This window comes from Sorghum bicolor, chromosome 6 (genome assembly GCF_000003195.3).
Source record: "Sorghum bicolor cultivar BTx623 chromosome 6, Sorghum_bicolor_NCBIv3, whole genome shotgun sequence".
Classification (NCBI taxonomy): domain Eukaryota; kingdom Viridiplantae; phylum Streptophyta; class Magnoliopsida; order Poales; family Poaceae; genus Sorghum; species Sorghum bicolor.
Window position 1 is genome coordinate 4093944 of NC_012875.2, and position 26666 is coordinate 4120609.

The following is a 26666-nucleotide window of genomic DNA, read 5'->3' on the forward strand; positions in this document are numbered from 1 at the left end:
GGAAATGGCTGCTCCACCACAGAGAAAGACAAAACCAGTCTGTGATCTGGCTTATGTGGGTCAGACATACAGCCAGCATCCACATATCCCACCATGGTTGGAGCTTGGTTCTTCGGGAACCATAGACCAATTTCTTGTGTACCTTGTAGGTACCTCAAGATGGTTTTGACACCAACCCAATGTCTCTCCTGGTTGGGGCAGCACTGTACCTTGCCAACAGATTTACTGCAAACGCAATGTCAGGTCTAGTGTAGTTTGCAAGGTACATCAGTGCTCCAATGGCGCTTAAGTATGGAACTTCGGGTCCCAATACTTCCTCATCATCACCCTTGGATCTAAATGGGTCCTTATCCGCTTCCAGGGATCAGACCACCATGGGGGTCTTAAGAGGGTGACACTTGCTCATATTGAATTTTTCAAGTACCCTCTTAGTATAAGTGGACTGGTGTACACACACTCCTTCAGGGAGGTGTTCGAGCTGTAGGCCCAAACAAAATTTGGTCTTGCCCAAGTCTTTCATCTCAAACTCCGCCTTGAGGTAAGCTATCGCTTCCTCAATGTCCCTTGTAGTCTCGATGATGTTCAAATCATCGACATAGACAGAGATGATGCAAAATCTATCATTGGATTTCTTTATGAAAACATAGGGACAATCATCATTATTGATGTAACTTCTTTGCAGGAGAAAGTTACTTAATTGGTTGAACCACATCCTTCTGGATTGTCTCAACCCATACAACGACCGCTGCAGGCGGACGCTAAACATGTTGCGATTTTGATTCGGTCCAGGGATCTTTAGTCCTTTAGGGATTCTTATGTGGATTCCCGAATCAAGTGACCATACTAGTATGCGGTCACAATATCCATCAACTGCATTTTTAAGTTCAAGTTAGCTGCCATAGATATAAGGTATCAGAACGTTATGCCACTCATAACAGGAGAGTAAGTCTCATCATAATCAATGTCGGGTCTCTGCGTGAACCCTGTGCCACCAGCCTCGTTTTGTGCCATGTTTATTCCTCTTCAGGAGGAAGACCTATTTGCATCCTTCAGGGATGACTTTGGAGGTGTTGGGACTGCAGGCCCAAGAAACCTCTTTTTCATAAAGCGAGCGCAAATCTGCCTCAATTGCGGCTTTCCATTTGTCCCAATCTGAGTGCTTCCGGCACTCTGCCGTGGACTTTGGTTTGGATCCGGATCCATTGAGCCAACAATTTTGAGGCAAAATATGTGTTGACAACGGCGGTCTTTCTATAATATGACTCTCTTGATTCCGCATAATTAGTGACGATCTCCTCATGATCGTCCTCCCACTCATCGTGATTTCCCATAACGATTGAGTTGGGGCGTTCCGATCTTCCAATGCGACGGTGCGCGCTTGACGCATTGGGATTTCCATCTTCAGGATGGTGTCCTTCAGGGATCTCCTCAACTTCAGATTGAGTTGCCACTTCAGGGGCATTCTCCACTTCAGGTCGAGCTTCTTCAACTGATTCTTTAAATGATACAAGTGGCTCAAGACCTTGTCTACATGGACGCCTCCACGAAATCTTGTCTGAGCACCCAGAGGTCTCCCCCTCAACCTAGGATCAGGATGGAGACAATAGAGTTGGTAACCTTCAGGGGTACCCGAACTCTCTCTAGCACATTTACTACAGGTAAATGTGGCCTTGTCATTTTTCTAATTAGTGAAGGCATTTGGCATCTCATTTGCAGTAATTTTCAAATGCATACTTTTCTGAACTTCTGGTCCAGATTTACTAGAAGGAATGCATTTATTCCTTTTCATGCAATTTCTCGGCATTCTTCTGGATGCCTATCTCCCCCTAATGCTGGGAAATGCAATCAGCATACTGAGCCTCATGAAGATCCCCAGTCATAGGCTCATACATCTCAACTTCTGGTGGGGTTTCTTTGGTGTACGCTGATATGGCGATACTGGCACATATATCGCATAACTTATACGCAGATGGGAAATACTTTCTTTCTCACACACTATCCATATGGGGGATGTGCAGTTGACCTGAGTTGGATAAATTTTACAGTATGCAATGCTGCATGGCCCCAACTGCTGGTTGGCAGCCTTTGATTTTGCAGCAATGGCCATACATTATCCACTTGATCCTTTTGATCAAGGACTCAACTAGGCCTCTTTGTGACTCATCCCTAATCTTCAGGAGGGATGGCCTAGTGATTAACCTTCCCTTTGCACGTGCGGTGCAAATAAAATCTTCAGGATTAGGGAAGTTTTTATGGCCAATAGAATTATTGATGATTTTCTCATCATATCCAACTCAGGATGACCCAATTGGCCATGCCATATTTCTCTAAAATAATATGGCTTTTATCACAACATATTTCTTAGTGGGATTGTGTATATGTAGTACAAGCCCAATGAAGGAAATACATCCACCACATACTTTAAATGCTTATGGGAGAACTAGTGCGGCACTTCCGGTGCCCTTGATATGAACATTGCTTCTGGCAATGGTCATAATACTTCCATTTCCTAGTCAATGTTTGGAAATATCTAGTTTCCCTTAACATTATATTGGCGGTGTCACTGTCTACAGGACAGGTTTCCACTTCAATCATATGGGCTCCCACCAGGTATGAGAATTTGGAGATTTGGCATATAAACCAACATTCATAACTTATTAAAAATGCTCTGCAGGAGCATGCATGGCCATCACTCAACATGCTATAAATGCTCTTCAGGAGCATGAATGGCCAAACTCAATTGGTGTATGTGGACATTTTATTGCGACTAACATGATATCTCAGGGATTAGCAGGTCCCTAGATATATCACAGAAATCAGGAGAAGGTTATCCCCACTCACATCAACTTGGATGTTTTCATCATCTCTTTTCACGGTGACAAATGTGTCTTCCACATTTCTGAGCTTCATGCTCAGTGGTGAGGTGGGATTTATGTTGACTCTCCTTGTTCTTGTTTCTGGAAGAACTTTGGCAGAGATCAACTAGGTGTTTTAGGGGCACGACAATTGTGGAACCTATGTTCCATGCCTCCACATCTAGAACAGCGATCCCACTGCTAAGATGTTTCACCTGTGACCTTCTCAAATCCGCTTTTACCCCCTTGGGATGACACCTCTTTTCCCTTCAATTTTCCCTTTCACGGCCCTCTTTGTGGTTGCTAGAATTCCCAGCAACGCTAACATGTGCTTCGGGGCACAGTTGCCGTGCAGAATGATCGTTCTTGAGAACCTCATTCTATTGCTTTTGCAACCAATAGTACCGTTATCAGCCTATAGTACTTCAGGTACTTATATATTGCTGATATAATACTATGTTGTCGGGATGGAAGGTATAAAAGAGTTTCCCTGATCATATCTGCGTTAGTGAACTTCTGGCCACATAGACGCGGTCTAGACACAATCTTGTATAAAGCAAAGTCGTACGCTGTTACAGACGTATAATATCTAAAATGTAAGACGATCCAGTCATATTGACTTTTGTTGGTTTAAAGCGGTCCTTCAGGGACTACTATGAATCATCATCATTTATATATCCAGACTTCAGGTCTGAGTGTATATGGTATTGCAAAGAGTGCAATGCCTCTGCTTTATCAAGTATTGTGTGCTCATCATTGCCAGCTTCAGGCTGAACAATGGTGTAATCGAGGCACCAGCCGTCAAGTTTTCATCTCAACGTCAATCCCCAAGTGAGGTAGCTGCTGTCATTCACAACTAGCTTAGCGAATCATATTTTCACAATGTCCGACCAATGACTAGTGAATGTCGGTTACGCGTAATCTTCAGGATTACGACCATGTGTAATCTTCAGGATCACACATTCTTATATAGTCTTCAGGACTATATTTCCCCAAATATCTCATGCATATAATCTTCAGGATCATATGCGGTTCTCATAAATACTTGCATAAATATGCAAAAATTAAATGACCGTAAGAAAGTAAATTGTAGTAAATAAATATGACTTGCAGTAATATAAAACTTGCAATAAGATAAACAGTCATGTCATGTAAGGACTTCAGGCCTTAACGAGTTTACGGGCTTCTATCCACGTAGTGGTATGACATGGTGAACTGCAGGTTCACTACTTATTGTTTGCGGGCTTCGGATCATATGTGTGTGGCTTTTTAGCCTCTGTATATGGACCAAAAGTTCGTGGACACAAGGCTTCAGGCCTTTGTCTAGCGGCTTCAGGCCGTCTAGATAAGTGGTCCAGTGCACATAGATCAAAATAAAAAATGTCTTTGATTGTAATCTTTAGGATTACAATTAGGTGTAATCTTCAGGACTACACTTTTTATTTCCCGCATGTAATCTTCTGGATTACCTTTATGGAGTAAATACGTAGAATTTAAATGCAGTAAGTAATAACAACAATAACAAAAGAAATATGGTGGACTTCAGGCCACACATGTTTCACGGACTTCGGGCCGTGTATTTTGTATTATAGTGGACTTCAGGCCACCTTTTTTTACGCAAATAATATGCACTGCCCATCCTAAATGGGTTATCAAACCAAAATCATCTTTCATGGGCCGACCAGATCGGCCCAATCAATTGTGGTCGTTCATCACGATGGACGGCCTAGATTCACTCTGGCCTCACATAAATAGGGAGGATAAAACCCTAACCCTATCCATTTCTCTCCTATTCTTTCTCTCTCTTCCTTATCTTCTTCAGGAAGGCAGGAAGAGGAGCAGGTGGGAGGTGGCCTTGGTACGGCGGCCTGCAACGGCCAGCCCGGCACGCGGCGGCGCTCTCGGCCTGGCACGCGGCCCGCCCGCGGCCGGTCTGGCTCGCGGCGGCACCTGCGACTTGGCTCGTGGCCCGCCTGCGGCAGGCCAAGGCGCACGGCACGCGGCACGGCGGCGGCGGCCCTCGCGGCCTGCCGGCGGCCAGCCATGTCGCGCGGACGGTAGCCGACTGGGACGCGGCCCTCTCCCAGCGGCTTAGCAGGGGAGCGCGACCCCACATCGGGCGGCTAGGGGTGCCCGACCCCGGCAGCGTCGCGGCCATGGCGCGGCCCGCATGCAGCCGGCTTCGGCGAGCGGCACGGCCAGGGCCCGGCGCGGCCTCCCCCATGGCGGCGCTGCTTCGGTGGCCGGGCCCGCGGCCGGCTCGTGTGGGCCTCGGCGGACATAGGAGGGGGCACGTCCCCCCCCCCCCCCCGCGGCTGCAGCAGGGGCGCAGCTCCCGGCGGCGGCGCGGCCCGACCAGGGGGGAGCGCGCGGCCCCTTGGCGGGCGTGGCCGGGCGGCGCGGCGAGCCGGCCAGGGCGCGCGGCCTCCGTGGCTCGCGGCCCACCACGCAGCAATTGCGGCCTGGCTCGCTCATGGTCTGTACGGGGCAGCGCGATGCCCGCAGCCTGCGTGTCGGGTCTGCTAGGTTCGCACGCAGTCTTCGGGGCGGCGTGGTTCAGCTTGCTCCTCTTTAGGATGACGACGATTTAGTATTTGTACGGCACTTCGAGGCCGACGTTCGAAAGGATGGGTTTGGCACTTCTGGGCCATCGTTGCTTCGGACAATCTTCTGAGTAATGGCTTCAGGCCATGCTCAAGGATCACCGTGGTGCTTTCAAGCATATCCACTGGTGATGAGTTCGTGATGTGTTCGTCCATCACGTTTGCGTGTTGTGGAACTGATTTCTTACCTTCTTACCTTTTAGCTCGGTAGAACTCGTGCTGATAACGTGTTAGAAATCAGCTCTTTGCACACACAAACACAGGACACAGGAAACAACAAGAACAGAGAGGAATTGGGAGAAATGAGAGCTCTTTCATTCACTTTCTTTCTTATTGCTTACATCTGATGAGGGTTACCTCATATTTATAGAGCACAGAGTGTGCGTGAACTCACTGATTTTCTCTCCCTCTCTCTATTAATTTGGCCACACTCAAAGTCTTCCATTCATACACTATTTTTAGTCTTTGTGAAGACTTTGATTTTCAACAGTGTATTGTTTTCTTCTTCCATTTTTTGTATTCCCTCCATTCCAAATTATAAGTCATTCTAAGAATCTTAGAGAGTCAAAGCATTTTTAAGTTTGACCAAAAATATAGAGAGAAATATAAAGATTTATGTCATAAAATAGGTGCACTATGAAAATATAACTAACAAAGAATCTAATGATACTTGGTTGGTGCCAAAAATGTTATTATTTTGTTATATAAATTTGGTCAACCTTGAAAAACTTTGACTCTCCAAGATTCTTGGAATGACTTATAATTTGGGACGGAGGGAGTATTTATTTCTTTGTTTTTTTTCTTTTTATTTTTGTATTTATTTCTTTGCCATCTTGCGCCGAGCTCGGCTCCCATATTCTTAGGACACACTGTTGTTACAGAGAGAAAAACCCTTTTCTATCTTGATAACCTGAAATAAAATGGCGGAGGAGAAGAAGGTTCCTTTTTCGGTATCACTGGGAAGAGATCCATTGGAGACGTGGATCATCCGGATCACATTGTTGCCAAAGTCCAAACTATTTGTACACCCTGTTAAACTACAAAATAAATATTTGTAAATTTATTAGTTCAATTCAGTCATATTGATCATCAAACACCAAAATCAAAATTAAATGGGCCGATGGTCCATTTTCCTTAAAAGTTCCTTGAAGCCTGGAGTGTTCTTTAAATAATCACATAACATTGTGATAAAAATGTCCAGACCATTTCATACATGTAGACTTGTAAGACCAGATCTTCCTATTTTAAATACATGACACACAAAAATCAATGTTGTTTGAAATTTTTATGTGGTGGGGTTTTCATTTTCCTGTATGCGCTGTGTGACTTAACCAATACTGTAAACGATAGTGATGGCACGAACTAGATATTCATTGAGATATCATATATTAATTTTCTATTTTTTTGGCACGCAAGAGTCATTAATTGTAACTGCCCTTTTATGATAAAAGATTGTGTGGATTTCTTTGAGAAAAAATTACAATTTTGGGGTTGTATAAGCATCTTGTCCACAGTGATGTAGTCGAACTAAACTTTTCTGGTTCCTTCATACAAGCTAACAAGACTCAAACATAGGGATATGTCAAGTCCTACTGTCCTAGGTAAGAGATTCCCGAAGCTCGTGTGTACCTTCTTGCCAAAGGATCGAGCGAAACCCAAGCATGCCCTCGGCCCCTACTTGGGACTCAAGGGCTTACCAAGCCCTAGGCTTGTGTCCAAGGCTTACCGAGCTCTAGGCTTCCGACCAATGCCAACCCAAGCCTCATCCTCGGCTCCACCTCTAGTCCGAGCCAAGGGCCTGACAGGAGCCTAGCGTGACCTGACTGCCCAAGGCTCGGGGCTCCTCGTTGCCACCCAACAGGCATGGCACTGTTGCCCAGTTCTCTGATAAAGACATGCATGGGGCATGACACATTTGGAGAATTCCTACCACCAACTTCAAGCGCTCAGGGGCTCCCAGGACACTCATCAGCCCCTTAAGTCGGACACCTTCACCACCAAGAAAGCCTCCAAAAGGCGCACCCGGTGGAGGTTGAGTGTCAGAAACAGAGCAGCCAGACTTGTTCAAGGCTCCTCTGACTCCACGACAACATAGAGGTCTATCCACGCTGCAGCAGTGCCCTCCTAGACAACACATTTAGACCATAGAATAGGACCACAAATCGCCTTGTACTCGACCTACCACTATTTATAAGGTGAGGTTGGATCCTATTGAGGGAAGTGATCCCAGAGGAGAGGTAGAGGGAGGTCGAACAAAAGAAATCCAACCGAATAGAGTCCAAGCTCTGCAACGAAAGCATAGCCACAGAAAGGAGTAACCGAGTGCTCCTCCACCACTATCTTTTCGCCCTCTGACAGTGAAGAAACCTCACCATAGATACCTAGGATAGCAATGAAGCAATCCCTTTTGAAATCTCTTACATAGTCTTGTTGTAGCCTAATGCTCTCAAATACAAGGAACATCTACCTCTAGACGTAGAGCCCTAATAGTCCAAATTAGGATAAATCCTTGTCGCTTCTATGTGTTCTTGATGCACCTGAACCACCAAGGATCCACACTCAATGACACCTGACTAACACAATTCTGCCATGGTTTTGATCCCATGATAGTTGGCATGCTATGCTGCTAGTTAAGGAAGCGTGTAAGTGTGATTCACGCTCTACAGTGGCCAGAGTCACCCGCCTCAATGCCGAAGTAGGCGATGCCACCCCAAACGGTAGTGTCCACCTCCCAGCGAGTTCTCCATCACAGCCAACGCCTTCATCCCTGGCTAGGTCCTCAACTTCGAGAGCCTAGCCTAAGTCGCTGACTGCTACAGTGAAGCTGACCCGCTCAAGGAGGCTGCACCGGTGGACAACGAGTTTCGAGAATCATCTCCTCTGCCGAGCCTCTTGGGAGCAGATCTTGAGGTCCTCGCCTGGCAAATCTGGCATGGCCTTGGCCCGAACCACACCATGTCAGAATGCCACAAGATGTTCTACATGCTGGCCAACGTCCACTACCAGATGACTTTTGGCAAGCTACTCTCGCCGAGCACTTCTGGTACTACCTGCCGAACCTACCACACGAGATCTAGAATGTCGCAACGTCCTTCTAGCTAGAGCTCGAGCACAAGCACCTTGTTAGACGGGAGGCAAGCGAGGCGCCATCCTCTCCGGCATAGTGGGGACCGATTTCCCCTCCCTACACTCTTTCCTCAAGATCCTCTCGGGGAACGGCGTCGAGTACGATTCCGACAACATCGACTACTACTCTCCATTCCCTGGGTGCTTCAACACTAACGACGAGACTCTCGTTGATGACGCCCCTAAGCTCACGCCGCCAGACAAGAGGCCTCACATCCTCACGAAGTACCTTCATGAGAAGGCAGTGCGGACATGGAAGCTACCGAGGTGGAGCTCGCGAGCAGGCAGCACGGACCGACGACGCCGATCACATGAGGGCCCACCCGTTCGTTTGTCTTATAAGTTGTACTTTTTCTGCGAGTCACTAGTGTTTTTCTCTCACGATAAATCAGCAAACAGTATTTTCAGTCATAGCTTTTCAGACCAGCGAACAGGCAAAAAAAAATTATGCCCTTACAACGTTTCAAATGCTGCATAATAGTTTATATATTTTTGTATATGGAAGATCCCTATTTCATTATTGCACTAGAGCACAGAAGCATTTTCTATGTATGTATCACAAAGTAGCACCTATAACCCCAGACATAATGTAATATACAGTAACACATACAATCCACAAAGATATAGGAATTAAGTAACTAATGCATTAACTTTGAAAACTAATTTGATGAATACTTCGCCACGAATTCACAAACATTCTTGTCCGAGCTCCCTCCATTCTGCATGGCTTCCTTGGCCTTTTGCATCCACATAGTGGCGTTCATCCTATAATTATCCTTTCTATCCCCATCCATAACATCCTTGATGCACCTTTCCACCTCGTCTCTCGTCACCAAGCCTTTCTCATCCTTGCGCACCCGGACACCCAATCCCCATATGCTCTCCATATATTTTGATATGGTCGGCTGGTCTGCCCAGTGTGGTATTGCCACCATTGGCACACCATTAACTACTGCTTCCAGCGTCGAGTTCCATCCGCAATGTGTGAAGAAACAACCTGCATATTAAAAGTATGCAACAACTAAATTTTATATTTCTTATCAATAAGTCTCATTTTCTCTTATATGTAGAAGAATATCCATTTCCCATACCTGTGGCTTTATGTGCTAGAACTTCGAGCTGGGAGCACCAAGAAACGATAAGGCCACGTTCCTTGCACTTGGCACGAAGTTCATTGGACAATTTGTGTTCTTCGTTTGACCTCACAACCCAAATGAATGGTTTGCCAGAATTGTACAATCCATTGCCCAGCTCTTCTAACTGTGCTTCATCATAATCAGAGACAGTACCATAGGATACAAGAACTACAGAACATGGAAGCTGCTTGTCAAGCCAATCCAGACAAGACTCGCTGCTGTTGAAGAGGTTGAAACCGTAACTCTTGTTCAACGGCAAGCGGTCATCATCAAGATAAAATGATGGCAAGGTTGGGCCTATTGTCTTTGCACGCCACGTTAGTGCCATATAATCTGCCTCCTGCTCAGTTAACAATGCAAATGTGTCAAAAGAAGAGAATCAATCTTATGATGGTGAAGTGGAATCAAAGGATCACAACAAACAGACCAATCATCGATTATTCAGTAAAGAAGCATGACTATGGAAGAATCTTGACGTTTGTATCTATAAGGAAAAACAGAGTACGTACAAGCAGCACCGAAAATTCACTTGAGCAAAACAACAAACAGGTGCCGGCCGTGGTCATGCATGGTGAGCTCACCTTGGGTTCGATCTCGTGGAATGAGTTGACGAGCACGTCGTCGGCGTCCTCCAGCCCCTCGAACTGCCGCGTGCACGCCTCAAGGAACACAGGGCACCAGTCCGGCTTCGCCGCGAACGGCGGCACCTCGTCGGGCCCGAGCTCCACACCCAGCAACCCGCGCGCAAACAGCTCTTTCCCGTCCACCACCGGCAGTGGCAGCCGCCCCGCCCACACCTCCCCGTAGACGACGTCGACGGCGCAAGGCTGCGACAGGAACGCCGCGGTCGGCACCCCAGCCGCCTTCGCCACGCGCCGCGCCCACGGCAGGTGCGGGTCGTAGACCAGCACGCGCACGGGGCGACCCTCGGCAGCCTCGGAGCGGATCAGCTCCGCCAGCGTCTCCGAGCCGACGGCCTCGAGCTGGCGCCAGTACACTTCAACGTCGGAGCACGCGGCCGCGCCGCCGTCGTCGAAGCCGTCGGAGATGGCGGCCACCCTGAAGGGCTCACCTGGTGGCGGGGTGGTGGAGAGCACGTACCGGGAAGTGACGAGCGTGGGGTGGAAGCCGTGGTAGGCGAGGCGGCGGCCGAACTCGAGCAGCGGGTTCGTGTGGCCCTGCGCGCCTGGGTACGGCAGGAGCAGCACGTGTGCGCCGCCGCCGCGGGTAGCAGAGGAGGAAGATGAGGTGGTGGTGGTGCTCGTGCTCCCCATTGTTTGCTGTCTTCGGCTCTTCGCAATGAACACAGGCTGGAGTTTGCGAAACAATAAATAGGCGTTGTTTGTTCCTTGCGGTGGAGGTGGGCAGGTGGCGTGGCGCGCAAGTTTTTTTTGGTTCAGTTGGAAAGTTGGAGTTGATTTGGAGTTGTCTGCCTTCTTTTTTTTTTCTGCCGCCAAGCCAACAATAAGGTAGAGCCTCAAGCACCCAGCTTTTCTTTCAGAACCCAGATGGATCGGATGGTTCCTGTCATCTTCTACCTCGGAGCATCTTCAAGAGTTTTCCAAACCCAGTTCTAATCTTGATTTTTTGCAATTGAGTAAAATGCGCTGTCATTATATATAAGTCGTTTTGGCTCTTAATCATGTGCACCACTAGCTATCTAAACCTAGATATACTCTGAGTACAAGTGCATTGATGATTGAGTGAATCTCGACATTTAATCTTGCTCCTAGAACAACACATAAAGAGGGACAGAGGGAGTAGATAGTTCATTAATTTGTGAGGGTTTATCGATTTGGTCAATCAAGTTTGAAAGTGCATTTTTTGTCTAAAATCTTGATTAGTGCTACATATAGAGTTTATACCCCTTCATTTTATATTTATATATTTTTTTAGAAAATCCTCTATACCTTTTTTTCTTTCACAAGTCGAGGCTGCGCTCCCGCTCGTCCAGCACGCCACACCTGCCTGCATGGATGTAGAAGTGCTGCGTGTGGTTGTTGTTCTGGGAGCTGCATGTGGGCAGCATGGTCGTGCTGGCGTCCATGTTTGAGTTGGCGTTGGAGCCCTTTTGCATCCACAGAGCCACGAAGGTGAAGTCCTACGTGGCAGACTTCAATCTGGTATTGGAGCACTTCTACATCCACATGGACGGTCGTGGTGTGCTGGACGAGCTGGAGCACTGTCTTGATTTGTGAAAGGAAAATAAATACTCAAGGTTTTCTACAAATATAAACAAAAACAAAAAAGGTATGGACTCTTTATGCAACTGATCAAGATTTTAGATCTAAAAATGCACTTCTAAATCTGATGAACTAAATCGACACACCCTCACAACTTAATGGACTATCCATGCATTTTACTTGTTGAAAAAATTGCTCTCATATAACTCCCTATCTCAATTCCTAATCTTTCTACACTTTGAAAAATTGATGCACGCCTCGATAGGTTAGGATGAAGATGAATGTGGGAAAGAATATGGAGTAGGACCAGGCTCTTGGTATGAACATACAAGAGACAAAAAAAATGTATAAAAACGATTATGGTGATTCCAAAATAGTCCGGGTTTCTTTGTAACATTGCTTTTTATATATTTTATGAGTCATATTTTGAAAACTGCTGGAGCAAATATGCTCCTAGTTTTTTGAGCCACATGGAAAACTCATTAGTTTACCAATTGTTTTTTAGAATAATTGGAGATGCTCTTATATGTTATTCTTTGACATTTGTCTTATGCAGTTCAACTGAGCTATCGCCGACCGTCGCGTTTCAGAAAACGAAATTGGAAGCTTAAGTCCTTTTATAAATCACGTTGTTTCCCCCAACATTTGAAATTGAAAACCGTTGCATTCAGACTACTTTCGGCCTTGTCACTTTCAGTTTCAAATATTATATATATTGGCTTGGATTTGTCCTGTCCTCTGCAATTCATCTAGAGATGACTTGGATATATATGGCCTTGTTTAGATGCGAAAAGATTTTGGATTTCGCTGCTGTAGCACTTTCGCTTGTTTGTGGCAAATATTATCTAATTATAAACTAAGTAGGATCAAAAAATTCGTCTCGCGATTTACAGGTAAACTATGCAATTAGTTTATATTTTTATTTATATTTAATGCTTCATGTATGTGTCGAAAAATTCGATATGACGGAAAATTTTAAAACTTTTTGATTTTCAGGATAAACTAAACAAGACCATGGACGGAAACATACCTCAAAGGTAGAATGCTCATTCCAAACAAGTCCCTGGATAGGAAGCAACTAGGAAGCGACGGCTAGCCGGCCCAACTGCTCGGCATGCAGGATGCACGTGCGCCTAGTTTAAAAGTCAACGCAGCTTTGCTCAGTCCACGCAAAGTTAATTTTCTGACCTTGAGGGACGGCAGGAGACGAAGAACCTTGCGCGCCACTCCGTTGACACACACCCGGCCACCCACACTTACTCACAATTCCAAAACTTTTCAACATTTTCTGTTACATCAGATCTTACGGCACATGCATAGAACATTAAATAAAAAATAAATAATTATATAGTTTGCTAGTAATTTGTAAGACGGATTTTTTAAGTATAGTTAGTCTATGGTTGGACAATAGTTACTAAATACAAACGAAAATGCTACAGCACAAAAAAAATTCACCCAAGGAACTAAACAAGGCCTAGATGAAAAATTTTGGGTTTAGCTACTATAGCACTTTCATTTGTATTTGACAATTATTGTCCAATCATGAACTATGGGCTCAAAAGATTCGTCTCGTAAATTACACGAAACTATGCAATAAGTTATTCTTTTATCTATACCAGGTAAATGCCCGTGCAATGCAACGAGAACACAAAATATCATGATAACATATGTATGAGGGTGTTCAAGAAAGATAGATATTTAACTCTAACTTTGAATACAAAACTAAAACATTAACTTTAATTATCTATAACGTAAGAACTTATATTGCAACTATGATAATTAAACATTAATATAATATTATAAAAGTCTTTAATAATAGGTTATTGTTATATATAATTTGTACATCCAATCAGTAACATGTCAGCTAATCATAACTAATTGTCTCTCATTTCTTTGTGACCTCCTCTATTATTTGAAAGAACAGAAATATTTGAAACATACACACGTGTATATTTGATGCAACATTATAATATTGGCTTTTTCTTGCACCGTTCCGAAACAACGTACGGCCTTATTTAGATTGCTTCAAAATTCTAAATTTCCACATTTTCTCCATCACATCAAATCTTTTGACACATGCATGGAGCAATAAATATTGTCAAAAAAGTAACTCATTGCACAATTTGCTTGCAACAAGAGACTAATCTTTGGAACCTAGTTAGTCCATAATTGGACGCTAATTGACAAATACAAAAGAAAGAACTACAATAGCAAAATTTTTCCAAATTTGCAATTTAGTTGTAGCATTTTGTAGTATGCTCCTCTTTCAAGGTCACAACATGCAAAGTGGGGCGCAACAAGCTGGGTGTTGGGCTGGCGCTGCGGCCCACCAAGACCCACCGATCGGAGGGCCGAACAAGAGCATTACCAGCGAGCGAGCGATTGGTCGGGTGAACGATTTACTTTCACCCCTTTTAGTAGTAGGATAATTGACAAATACAAAAGAAAGTGCTACAATAGCAAATTTTTCTAGATTCGCAACCTAGTTGTAGCACTTTGCAGTATGCTCCTCTTTCAAGGTCATAGCATGCAAAGTGGGGCGCACCAAGCTGGGTGTTGGGCTGGCGCTGCGGCCCACCAAGACCCGCCGATCGGAGGGCCGAACAAGAGCATTACCGGCGAGCCAGCGAATTGGCCAGGTGAACGATTTACTTTCACCCCTTTTAGTAGTAGGATAATTGGCAAATACAAAAGAAAGTGCTATAATAGCAAAAATTTTCCAGATTCGCAACCTAGTTGTAGCACTTTGTAGTATGCTCCTTTTCAAGGTCACAGCATGCAAAGTGGGGTGCACCAAGCTAGGTGTTCGGATGGCGCTACGGCCCACCAAGACCTACCGACTGGAGGGCCGAACGAGAGCATTACCGGCGAGCGAGCGATTGGCCGGGTGGATGATTTACTTTCACCCCTTTTAGTAGTAGGATAATTGACAAATACAAAATAAAGTGCTACAATAGCAAATTTTTTCCAGATTCGCAACCTAGTTGTAGCACTTTGTAGTATGCTCCTCTTTCAAGGTCATAGCATGCAAAGTGGGGTGCACCAAGCTAGGTGTTGGGCTGGCGCTGCGGCCCACCAAGACCCGCCGATCGAAGGGCCGCACAAGAGCATTACCTGCGAGCGAGCGATTGGCCGGGTGAATGATTTACTTTCACCCCTTTTAGTAGTAGGATAATTGACAAATACAAAATAAAGTGCTATAATAGCAAATTTTTTACAAATTTGCAACCTAGTTGTAGTATTTTGTAGTATACTCCTCTTTCAAGGTCACAACATGAAAAGTGGGGTGCACCAAGCTGGGTGTTGGGCTGGCGTTGCAGCCCACCAAGACCCGCCAATTGGAGGGCCGAACGAGAGCATTACGGGCGATCGAGCGATTGGTCGGGTGAACGATTTACTTTCACCCCTTTTAGTAGTATAAGATAATTGACAGATACAAAAGAAAGTACTAAAATAGTAATTTTTTTTCCAAATTCGCAACCTAGTTGTACCACTTTGTAGTATGCTCCTCTTTCAAGATCACATCATGCAAAGTGGGGTGCACCAAGCTGGGTGTTGGGCTGGCGTTGCGGCCCACCAAGACCCGCCAAATGGAGGACCGAACGAGAGCATTATGGGCAATCGAGCGATTGGTCGGGTGAACGATTTACTTTCACCTCTTTTAGTAGTATAAGATAATTGACAGATATAAAAGAAAGTACTAAAATAGTAATTTTTTCCAAATTTGCAACCTAGTTGTACCACTTTGTAGTATGCTCCTCTTTCAAGATCACATCATGCAAAGTGGGGTGCACCAAGCTGGGTGTTGGGCTAGCACTGTGGCCCACCAAGACCCACCGACTGAAGGGCTGAACGAGAGCATTACCAACGAGCGAGGGATTGGCTGGGTGAACGATTTACTTTCACCCCTTTTAGTAGTATAGGACAATTGACAAATACAAAAGAAAGTACTACAATAGCATTTTTTTTCTAAATTTGCAACCTAGTTGTAGCACTTTGTAGTATGCTCCTCTTTCAAGGCTACAACATGCAAAGTGGGGTGCACCAAGCTGGGTGTTGGGCTGGCGTTGCGGCCCACCAAGACCCGCCAATTGGAGGGCCGAACGAGAGCATTACGGGCGATCGAGCGATTGGTCGGGTGAACGATTTACTTTCACCCCTTTTAGTAGTATAAGATAATTGACAGATACAATAGAAAGTACTAAAATAGTAATTTTTTTTTCCAAATTCGCAACCTAGTTATACCACTTTGTAGTATGCTCCTCTTTCAAGATCACATCATGCAAAGTGGGGTGCACCAAGCTAGGTGTTGGGCTAGCACTGCGGCCCACCAAGACCCACCGACTGAAGGGCTGAACGAGAGTATTACCGACGAGCGAGGGATTGGCTGGGTGAACGATTTACTTTCACCCCTTTTAGTAGTATAGGACAATTGACAAATACAAAAGAAAGTACTACAATAGCAATTTTTTCTAAATTCGCAACCTAGTTGTAGCACTTTGTAGTATGCTCCTCTTTCAAGGCTACATCATGCAAAGTGGGGTGCACCAAGCTGGGTGTTGGGTTAGCGTTGCGGCCACCAAGACTCGCCAATTGGAGGGCCGAACGAGAGCATTACGGGCGATCGAGCGATTGGTCGGGTGAACGATTTACTTTCACCCCTTTTAGTAGTATAAGATAATTGACAGATACAAAAGAAAGTACTACAATAGTAATTTTTTTCCAAATTCGCAACCTAGTTGTACCACTTTGTAGTATGCTCCTCTTTCAAGATCACATCATGCAAAGTGGGGTGCACCAAGCTGGGTGTTGGGCTAGCACTGTGGCCCACCAAGACCCGCCGACTGGAGGGCTGAACGAGAGCATTACCGGCGAGCGATGGATTGGCTGGGTGAACGATTTACTTTCACCCCTTTTAGTAGTATAGGACAATTGACAAATACAAAAGAAAGTACTACAATAGCAATTTTTTCTAAATTCGCAACCTAGTTGTAGCACTTTGTAGTATGCTCCTCTTTCAAGGCTACAGCATGCAAAGTGGGTTGCATCAAGCTAGGTGTTGGGCTGGCATTGCGGCCCACCATGGCAAGGTGAACGATTTACTTTCATCTTTTTTAGTAGTAGGATTTAATGTTTTACATATGCGTACAAAGATTCAATGTGACGAAAAATTTTGGATTTTTTTTAGAACTAGACAAGGCCCAACACGTATCATTGTATTAACCGCCGCCCTGATGCTACCAACACAAACAAGTGCACTCGCTGCAAGAAGACACAAGCGAGCGAACAGATGGAGCCAATGAGCGGCCACAGGGAGCCACGCGCCGAGGCTACAGGGATTCAGTGTCACAAATGTAACTTACCTCCTCCATCTATACCTCTAAATCAGATGTGGCTCAAAACAGATTCAGCCTTTCAACACATGAGACTTGGGCATATAAAACCAAAAACTTTCGACATATGAGACTTGGGCTTGTCTCTCAAGTAACTACGGAGAATATCCTTATATATTGGATTTTCCTTTCCTAAACAAACCAACTCAAATCTTCTAATATATCCATACTCCTTATTATTTTCTAATTCCTTCGTGGAAGGTAACACCGTACCGAGCCGCTGCTACAGCCAGCATCGGCGCTGGGCGTCCGCGCGCCCCTTCCTGGGCTGCCGCTTAATTGGCCCATTGGACACAGGCTGCGGTGGCGCCCCATTATGCGCGTGACATGCATAATAAATCCATTCGTGTGCGATCTGTTTCATCCACACTGCCTTAGATTGGATAGCCCTGTTTGGCATTGCTGCATTTATAGATTCAACAAAGTGATTTAAACATTTAAAAATCTAAATATAAACAAATTGATTCATCTAAATGTTCATTTTTTAGATCTACAAGGAAATCTATACATTTCCTAATCTAAAGCAATGCTAAACAGAGGCCTAACGGTGACAACTTCATTTTGGACATACTATAGGTCCTAGACTCTCCCTCAATGACTAGACGTGTGAACCAATTTCTCATAAGGTAGTCAATTGATCAATTTAAAAATATGCAGTTGCAGCCAAAAAAACCTGTTAGATATTGGCTACTTGTGGGCTATGAATTCCTCTCGATTACAAAGACGAGCAGACAAAATAAGAACACAAACTGGAGAATGACTTAAACCACTTTTGTGAAACCTAGCACTAACCAAAGCAAAAGATTTAGATATTCCAAAATCCAAAAGGTGCTAAGTCTTCCAAACTTTTAAGAGCTAATTATAGGAGAAAATGGTAACAGCTCAAAGACGACCTCAGACATGTCACTGACTGACTAAGACTTGTCCGCGTACCGACAAAAGAAATATCCAATGTGATCAGAGGACAATTATGCCTTCCATTCTACAAGACTTAGCAGTAGGCGCTATAGTATGTGATCAGAGGACAATTATGCCTTCCCTTCGATCTACTGCTACGGTAGAAGTTTGGCTGATCAGGCGTAGACCACCTTTTTGAAAGACTTGCATATTTCAAGCATGGAATAGACAAAAGCAAGAGGCTCATGCGCGTCGAGCTGCCAAATCTGACGAGTTCAGTGTTGTTCTTTCATGACACCACATAAAGCATCCGGTGACCAACCAACCAGTTCTACTGTCAAGTCTGAAGACTCCAAAACGCTGAGAGGTGCCAGTGGAAGTAGGAACTCATAGACAAACCACAGTAAACAATAATGGCTCCTCTCTGATAGAAATTTAGGATCGTCTAGCAGTAAAACAGATCGGGATTCGAGTACAACAACACGTAGCAAATGAACATAGACAATAGTACTACACATACATGCACTAGATCTACTACACATAGAGAGAAACAGGGAGATTTAGGAGTTTAGGATTAGACCATTGTGTCGAGCAGTAGGCGCTGCTCCGGCAGTGTCCATGGTGTCGGAGTTGATGCAGTTACGGATTAGTCCCGTCGTCCTTCGGGCCTCCACGGGCACTGACCGACGACAGGGAAGGAGTAGGAGGGTGCAGTGGTGCTTCCCAACGCCACTGCGCACTGCTTGTCGATCGGCGACCTAGGGTTGTGAGTAGGGTTTGGCGGCGCACGACGAATCTCGTGTCGTGTGCCTGTAGCCCCCTACTCCTATTTGTATGGTGCAGCACGTCGGGGGCCCACCAACCATAGATCGGTTGGGCGCCCCCGATCAGGGCGCAATCCAGGGGAAAAGGCCCCAGCCGTTGGGCTAGGCCTGAGATCAATCTAACATTCTCCCCCTTGATCTCATCTGTGCTCTCTCGCTTCGTCAACCCACCCCATCACAAATCAGTGTATTGAGCATGTTTCATCTTAACAATTATCACTATTAGATTAGACAGCCACAAACACTTTTCTGTTTAGAGATGAATTCTCGCCTTGGGCCCCTTGCTATTCGGGAATCACAGGCTTTCCCTTAAACCTATGCCGGCTACATGTTCTCTGAACACATTGGACGGTAAGCGTTTCGTACGCGGATCCGCTAACATCTCTTGTGTGCGTATATGTTCAAGACTTATGACGTGATACCGGATTTTATCCTTCACAACATAATATTTTATGTCAATGTGCTTGGCAGCATTGCTTGACTTAATGTTGTGAGCATACAACACTGCTGGCTCATTGTCATAATACAACTTTAGTGGTTTATCGATGCTGTCGACCACCTTTCAACTGGGTATAAATTTCTTAAGCCAATTCACCTGTCCTGATGCCTCATAACAAGCAATAAACTCAGCGTACATTGTGGACGATGCAGTGACTATTGTTTGTTTTGAGCTCTTCCATGATATGGCTCCTTGCGCGAGAGTGAATATATACCCTGAGGTAGACTTTCTATCATCTCCTGCGTAATCAGAATCTGACTTAAGACTTTCTTTACTAGATTCCAGTGTTCCATACCTGGATTACTTTGATATCTGCCAAGCAGCCCGGTCACAAAAGTCAGGTCTGGTCGTGTGGACACTTGAGCATACTGTAAGCTTCCGACAACTGAAGCGTATGGAACAGCTTGCATGCGATCGCGCTCGAACTTGCTCTTGGGACATTGATGTCCCCATACTTGTCACCTTTTACAATAGGAGCAGGTGAAGGTCTACACTTATTCATATTTAATTTCTTCAATACTTTCTCTATATATGCCTCTTGGGACAATCCCAATACCCCTCGACTTCTATCTTGGTGAATCTTTATGCCCAAGACAAAAGAAGCTTCACTAAATCTTTCATATCAAAATTTGAGGACAAAAACCTTTTGGTTTCCTATAGTAGAGTGACATCACTACTCGCCAGTAGAATGTCATCTACATACAGTACTAGGAAAATGTATTTCCCATTCTTGAACTTTGCATAGACGCAATTGTCCTCAACATTCTCCTTAAACCCAAACTTTCTGATTGTCTTATCAAACTTCAAATACCACTGTCTGGATGCTTGCTTTAATCCATAAATGGATTTCTTCAGGCGACAGCCCATTCTTTCTTTGCCAGTCACAACAAAACCTTTCGGTTGTGCCATGTATACTCTTTCTTCTAGATCCCCATTGAGGAATGTTGCTTTTACACCCATTTGATGCAATTCTAGATCAAAATGTGCCACTAGGGCCATTATGATTCTAACAGAGTCCTTGCTCGAGACGGGAGAGAATGTTTCATTATAATCTATCCCTTCTCGCTGAGTAAAATCCTTGGCTACCAGTCTTGCTTTGTACCTTTCTATGTTCCCTTTAGAGTCACGTTTCACCTTGTAGACCCATTTGCCGCCTACTGTTTTGGCTACTTTAGGAATTTCCTCTAGGTCCCAAACATTATTGGTACTCATAGACTTTAATTCATCTTCCATGGCTTCTTGCCACTTAGATGCTTCAGTGCTCCTCATGGCTTCTTCAAATGAAGTGGGTTCATCCTCCATCTGAACTTCTTCGCATTCATAGACTATGTAGTCATCTGAAATAGGAGACTTTCTCGCTCTTTGAGGTCTGCCAAAAGGTTCCACTACTGGCATTTCTTCTTCTTGGGGTTGCTCTTGTTGGGGTTGCTGTTCATCGACTATGGGTTCATTTGGCTCTTGAAGGATAGGTTCCGAATTAGCCGTAGGCGAAAAAGCAGCAGGTGTTGTCACTACTGGTGTAGATCCAACAATAACAGACAGCGTGAAGTAGGGTTCCTGCACCATAGGAATGGGCACGAACACCCGCTTCTCTTCAAGGGTGATTTCTCGCGCTGCTTTGCTCCCCTTGATCATGTGATCTTCTAGGAAACTAGTGTCTCATTTCCACAAACATGGTATGTCTACCAGGGCAGTAGAAACGATAACATTTTGAATTTTCTAGATAGCCAATGAAATGGCAACTTACTGTTTTGGGGTCTAGCTTTCCTATGTTTGGGTTAAATACTTTTGCTTCAATAGGACTCCCCCAGACACGCAAATGGTTGACTGAGGGTTTCCTACTGGTCCACAACTCATACAGTGTTTTAAAGGCCCCCATCCACAAACTCAGTGGCAGAGTGGAATAGCTCATCATGTTGCGCACCATATCCATTAGAGCACTGTTACGCCTTTCTGCTACTCCATTTTGTTGTGGGTCGCCCGACATTGAATACTGGGCTACTATGCCATTTTCCTTGTAAGAACCTTGCAAAAGGTCGAGAGACTTGTCCATAAGGGGTATGTTGACTGTAGTACTCCCCCCCCACGGTCAGATCTTACTACTTTGATTTTTCTATCTAGTTGATTTTCAACCTCAGCCTTGAATATCTTAAACTTGTCTAAAGCTTATGAACGTTCTTTGATTGGATAGATATATCCAAAACGAGAGTAGTCATCTATGAATGTGATGAAGGAATCAAAACCATCAACAGATGTCACTGGAAAAGGTCCACAGATGTCTATGTGGATCAATTCTAGTACTCTCGTGCTTCGCTTAGCGCCTTTCTTTATGTTCTTTACTAACTTGCCTTTAATGCAATCAACGCATTGCTCTAACTCTGAGAGTTCTAGTGGTGGGAGGATTGATTCTTTGACTAAACGTTCTATTCTCCCCCTCGAAATATGGCCTAAACAACAGTACCATAATTTTGATGAGGAATCAATTCTCTTTCTTTTCTTGCTTGCATCTGCAGATATTGCATTCTTAGCGTTATTACATTCAGCATTCACATTCTCAGACACAGATAATAAATAAAGTTTGTCTTGTTAGAAGGCAAGACCCACACATTTATTATTTAACTGTAGCTTACAATCATTCTTGCTGAAATGGCAACCAAAACCATAGTCTGACAAACATGAAACTGAAATTAAATTTCTAGCTAAAGAGGGAACATAAAGAACATCATGCAACTCAAGTGTGAAACCACTAGCTAAATCTAGAGATAAATTTCCTATAGCTTGAACTTCAGCTTCAACTCCAGTGGCCACCTTAATCTGTCTTTCTCCTCTTTAAAGGGTTCTCCCTCCATTGAATCCCTGCAAAGAGTTTGTAACATGAACAGTTGCACCTGAGTCAAACCACCATGTGGATCTTGCATAACTTAGATATAAGGATTCATCAACAAAAGTTATAATGTCCTCACCTTTTACTAGGCAGTGTCTCATGAACTTAGGGAAACCATGCTTCCAATGCCCTGTCTCATTGCACCATCTACAGCAATCCGGTTCCTCCTGCTTCTGCTGGTTGTCTTGCTTTGGCTGTGCTTTGTGTTGTGAAGAGCTTCCTCCCTTATTATGAGAGGTGGAGGCATCTGGAGCTTTCTTGTTGTAGAATGGTTTCTTGTTCTTTCCTTTCACAAAGTTCATAGAACCACCATTTGCATTCTTTAGCCTTTCTTCCTCTTGCACACACATAGCAATCACCTTCTCTAAAACCCACTCCTCTGGTTGTGTGTTGTAGTTAACAACAAATGTCTCATACTCTTTGGGAAGTGAGTTTAGAACTAGGTGAATGATGAAACCATCTGCGAGGGGCATCTTTAGCTTCTCTAACTTAGCTGCCATGGTGCTCATGCTCAAAATGTGCTCTCTCACACTACCCCCTATCAACCTCATGTTAGTGAGTTTATGAATCAGGGTGGAAGCATGAGCTTTTGTGGAACCAGGGAACTGATTCTTCACTTTCTCAAGGTATTCTTTTGTTGTGTCACATTCTAGGATGGCATCTCTTAAGCCCTCTGTGATGGTTTTCTTGATGACAATCTTGCACTTGCAGTTTAACTTTTCCCAGTTGTACTTCTCAAGATCATACTTTGCTCTAATAGGAGCATAGTCTCGCTTCCGATTAGCAAAAGCTTCATCGGTCTCATTCTAGGCCCTTTCGGGCTCCTCTGGCTCAGTGGGCTTTGGCTCCTGAAGAGCCAAATCTATCTCAACAAGTGCTAGAGCAGCATCAAGTTCTTCGCGCCAGAGAACATAGTTCTGCCCTGTCAGCTTTAGGATTGCACTAATGAAGTGCATCGCATTCAGCACTTGGTCTGAAATTAAACATGAGAAAACAGTGAGAACATTAACATTAAAACTAGGAAAGATAATTGCATATCTTAATTTAACGTTGGTCAAAATCAAGGTATACAAAAATTGACTCTCTACATAAATTCTAATCACCGTTGGGCAGAATAAAATAAATGCATAAAAATGAGAACTTGGAATTTGCAATATTGCTATTATTAACGTTGGTCAAAAAATAACAATATTACAAAAATTCTGAGCTTTAAAACTCGGTTTCTCAAATTAAATATCCCGTTGGTTCAATTTAATATGAGAATATATAACTTGCGCAGCTGAAAACATTAATCAACTTGCTATTTTTTAGAAGCATAACTTGCTGACCTTGCTCTCTAAATAATAAACACGTTGGTGCAATTAAATAGAGTTTAAAAACTGGGCAAAACAATTATTTAAATGCTTCTGAAAAATTAAATAGAAAATTGGAAACGGTCAAGCGCGCGTTTCGGGATATCAAAACCGTCGGCTCGCCGCCCCTCTGGAAAACCCTAGAGCTTTCTAGCTTCTCTCAGCGCGCATCACACAGCCACCGCCTCTCTCTGGCCGGTGCGCCGTACGGCACTGAGCGCCGCCGGTGTCTGGGCCTTTTCTCTCTCTCCCAAAACCCTAGTTCTTGCTCTCTACCTCCTCTCTTTCCAGCTCGCCCAGCAGCAGAGCTGCCGCCTTCGGGAACCATCACCATGGATAGACTTGGCTAGAGGAAGGGATTGGCGCCACCCGTCGATCCCCTCGACGGCACGTGCGTCCGCCTGTTGCAGGGCGCGCCGCCGTCGAGTGGTTCGGCGGTGGTGCCCGCGTCACTCGCGCTGGCCTTGCTCGGCTCCTGCGTGCCGACGAGCGGCGGCGCAACCATGGCGGTGAGTGAGAGACCCAGGTAGGTCTCCTTTCTCGTCGAGTCTTGCTTTTTTTTTCTTTTCTTGATCTGGATTTGTTGATCAAAATCGGTGTACTGGTTCTTGCTAGGGTTAGGTTTTTGGGAAAATTTCCCCACTTTCTTGCTGTGATTGCTTTGCGATTTGAATCCCAAATCCGATCTATATACTAGATTGGCTCTGGTACCATTGATAGAAATTTAGGATCGTCTAACAGTAAAACAGATCGGGATTCGAGTACAACAACACGTAGCAAATGAACATAGACAATGGTACTACACATACATGCACTAGATCTACTACACATAGAGAGAAACATGGAGACTTAGGGGTTTAGGATTAGACCATCGTGTCCAGCAGTAGGCGTTGCTCCGGCAGTGTCCATGGCGTCGGAGTTGAGGTAGTTACGGAATAGATCCCGTCGTCCTTCGGGTCTCCACCGGCACTAACCGACGACGGAGAAGAAGTAGGAGGGCGCAGTGGTGCTTCCCGACGCCACTGCGCACTTGTTGATCGGCGACCTAGGGTTGTGAGTAGGGTTTGGCGGCGCACGACAAACCTCGTGTCGTGTGCCTGTAGCCCCCTACTCTTATTTATATGGCGTAGCGCGTCGGGGCCCCACCAACCATAGATTGGTTGGGGGCTCCCGATCATGGCGCGATCCAGGGGAAAAGGCCCAGCCGTTGGGCTGGGTCTGAGATCAATCTAACACTCTCCTCTTGCCTTCCTCCTCCTGCTACTGCCATCGCCATATGTGCAGGCTCAACAGAACATCAGCTTGGGCTCCTCCTTGACGCCCCAAGGGCCTAGCAGCTTTTGGCTCTCTCCGTCCGGCGACTTCGCATTCGGCTTCCGGTCCTTGTCCATCAAGGGCAACGCCTCCTCCTACCTGCTTGCCGTCTGGTTCAGCAAGATCAGCGACAAGACAGTGGTTTGGTAATTGGTATGCCAAGACAAGTGCAAGTGGTGTACAACAATCACAGATCCAGGTTTCATCCGGTTCAATTAACAAGCTCACCTCGGGTGGGACTCTCTGCCTCCTCGACCCCGCCAATACAGAGGTATGGAAAAGAGACGCTCCGTAGCCGGATCATTGCCCCAGACTACTCAAATGGCCGGTTCCTCCTTGACCTGCAAGATACCGGTGTGAAACTTTATTCTGTTCTCCTTTTTGGTACAAACTACACGGTCACTAGAAAAAACGGTTCCAAGCAACCTAGGGTTGCCCCTAAAAGCCTTCACTTATGCTGAGCTCGAGAAGGCAACCAGAGGATTTTCCAGGAGGTGCTTGGCACTGGTGCCTCTGGTATTGTGTACAAGGGCCAGCTAGAAGACGAGCTTGGGACCTGCATTGCTGTCAAGAAAATTGACAAGCTCGAGCAGGAATCGGAAAAGGAGTTCAGTGTTGAAGTGCAAGCTATTGGACAGACGCACCACAAGAACTTGGTCAAATTGCTAGGATTCTGCAGTGAAGGAAAAGAAAGACTTTTGGTGTATGAGTTCATGAGCAATGGATCATTAAATAGATTTGTGTTTGGTGATGTCAATCTTCAGTGGAACCTTCGAGTTCAGCTTGCTCGTGGGGTGGCAAGAGGGCTTCTATACTTACATGAGGAATGCAGCACACAGATCATCCATTGTGACATCAAGCCCCAGAACATCCTTCTGGATGACAAATTCACAGCAAAGATCTCAGATTTTGGCTTAGCCAAACTGCTGGGAACTAACCAGACACAAACAAATACTGGTATACGGGGCACCCGGGGATATGTTGCACCTGAGTGGTTCAAGAGCATTGGTATCACTGCCAAGGTTGATGTCTACAGCTATGGGGTCATCCTGTTGGAGCAATCAGTCGTCGGCATAATTTGAGTTGGAGGCAGCAGAGGATAAAAAAATACCTTGGCAGTTTTCGTTTTTTGAACTTTGCTTATCTGTCATCTTTGCTGTGTTCTCTGTAAACTTTTCCTCAGCTCTAGCAGGGGCTGGGAGTGAGAGCCTCTAAACTCTATACTGTAACCGAATGATCTATGGTCTTTTATGTTAATGAAAGGCCGGGGTGATGGCCCTCGAACTCTAAAAAAAAGGATAAAAAAATACTGACTTACTGGGCAAGTGATTGTTATAGGTGTGGCAGAGTTGATCTTCTGGTGGAGGGTGATCCTGAAGCAATTTTCAATCTGAAGGTAATGGAAAGGTTTGTAGCAGTGGCACTGTGGTGTCTCCAGGAAGACCCAACTATCAGACCTACAATGCTGAAAGTGACACAAATGCTTGATGGAGCAGCAGCAATCCCATCTCCTCTTGATCCATCTTCCTTTTTCAGCTCAGTTTGATTGCAGAATGCTGAAGCAATATAGCGGAGTAGAAAGTTACTGAAGGAACGGCTT

The 26666-nt window shown here is 45.0% G+C and overlaps 2 protein-coding genes across 2 annotated transcripts; one reads left to right on the forward strand and one right to left on the reverse strand.

Annotated features, from left to right (window-relative positions):
* On the reverse strand, positions 9053–11016 carry LOC8067747 (crocetin glucosyltransferase 2). Its single transcript, XM_002447461.2, has 3 exons — positions 10302–11016; positions 9676–10060; positions 9053–9581 (listed from the first exon to the last, which is right to left on the reverse strand). Exons 1-3 carry the CDS (start codon positions 10992–10994, stop codon positions 9244–9246), a joined length of 1416 nt encoding a protein of 471 aa, XP_002447506.1. The 5' UTR covers positions 10995–11016; the 3' UTR covers positions 9053–9243.
* Positions 24256–26154, forward strand: LOC8083428 (G-type lectin S-receptor-like serine/threonine-protein kinase LECRK4). Its single transcript, XM_021463495.1, has 4 exons — positions 24256–24261; positions 25037–25207; positions 25336–25420; positions 25538–26154. Exons 1-4 carry the CDS (start codon positions 24256–24258, stop codon positions 26146–26148), a joined length of 873 nt encoding a protein of 290 aa, XP_021319170.1. The 3' UTR covers positions 26149–26154.

Excerpts from the sequence above, each read along its gene's own strand:
- LOC8083428 (XM_021463495.1), top strand. Across the intron at positions 25,208-25,335 it reads AGATCAGCGACAAGACAGTG|AGGTATGGAAAAGAGACGCT; the intron begins GTTTGGTAATTG and ends CCGCCAATACAG. Across the intron at positions 25,421-25,537 it reads CCTTGACCTGCAAGATACCG|GCAACCAGAGGATTTTCCAG; the intron begins GTGTGAAACTTT and ends GAGCTCGAGAAG.
- LOC8067747 (XM_002447461.2), bottom strand. The coding sequence starts at position 10,994 with ATGGGGAGCACGAGCACCACCACCACCTCATCTTCCTCCTCTGCTACC. Across the intron at positions 10,061-10,301 it reads TCCACGAGATCGAACCCAAG|GAGGCAGATTATATGGCACT; the intron begins GTGAGCTCACCA and ends TTAACTGAGCAG. Across the intron at positions 9,582-9,675 it reads TCTAGCACATAAAGCCACAG|GTTGTTTCTTCACACATTGC; the intron begins GTATGGGAAATG and ends TTTAATATGCAG.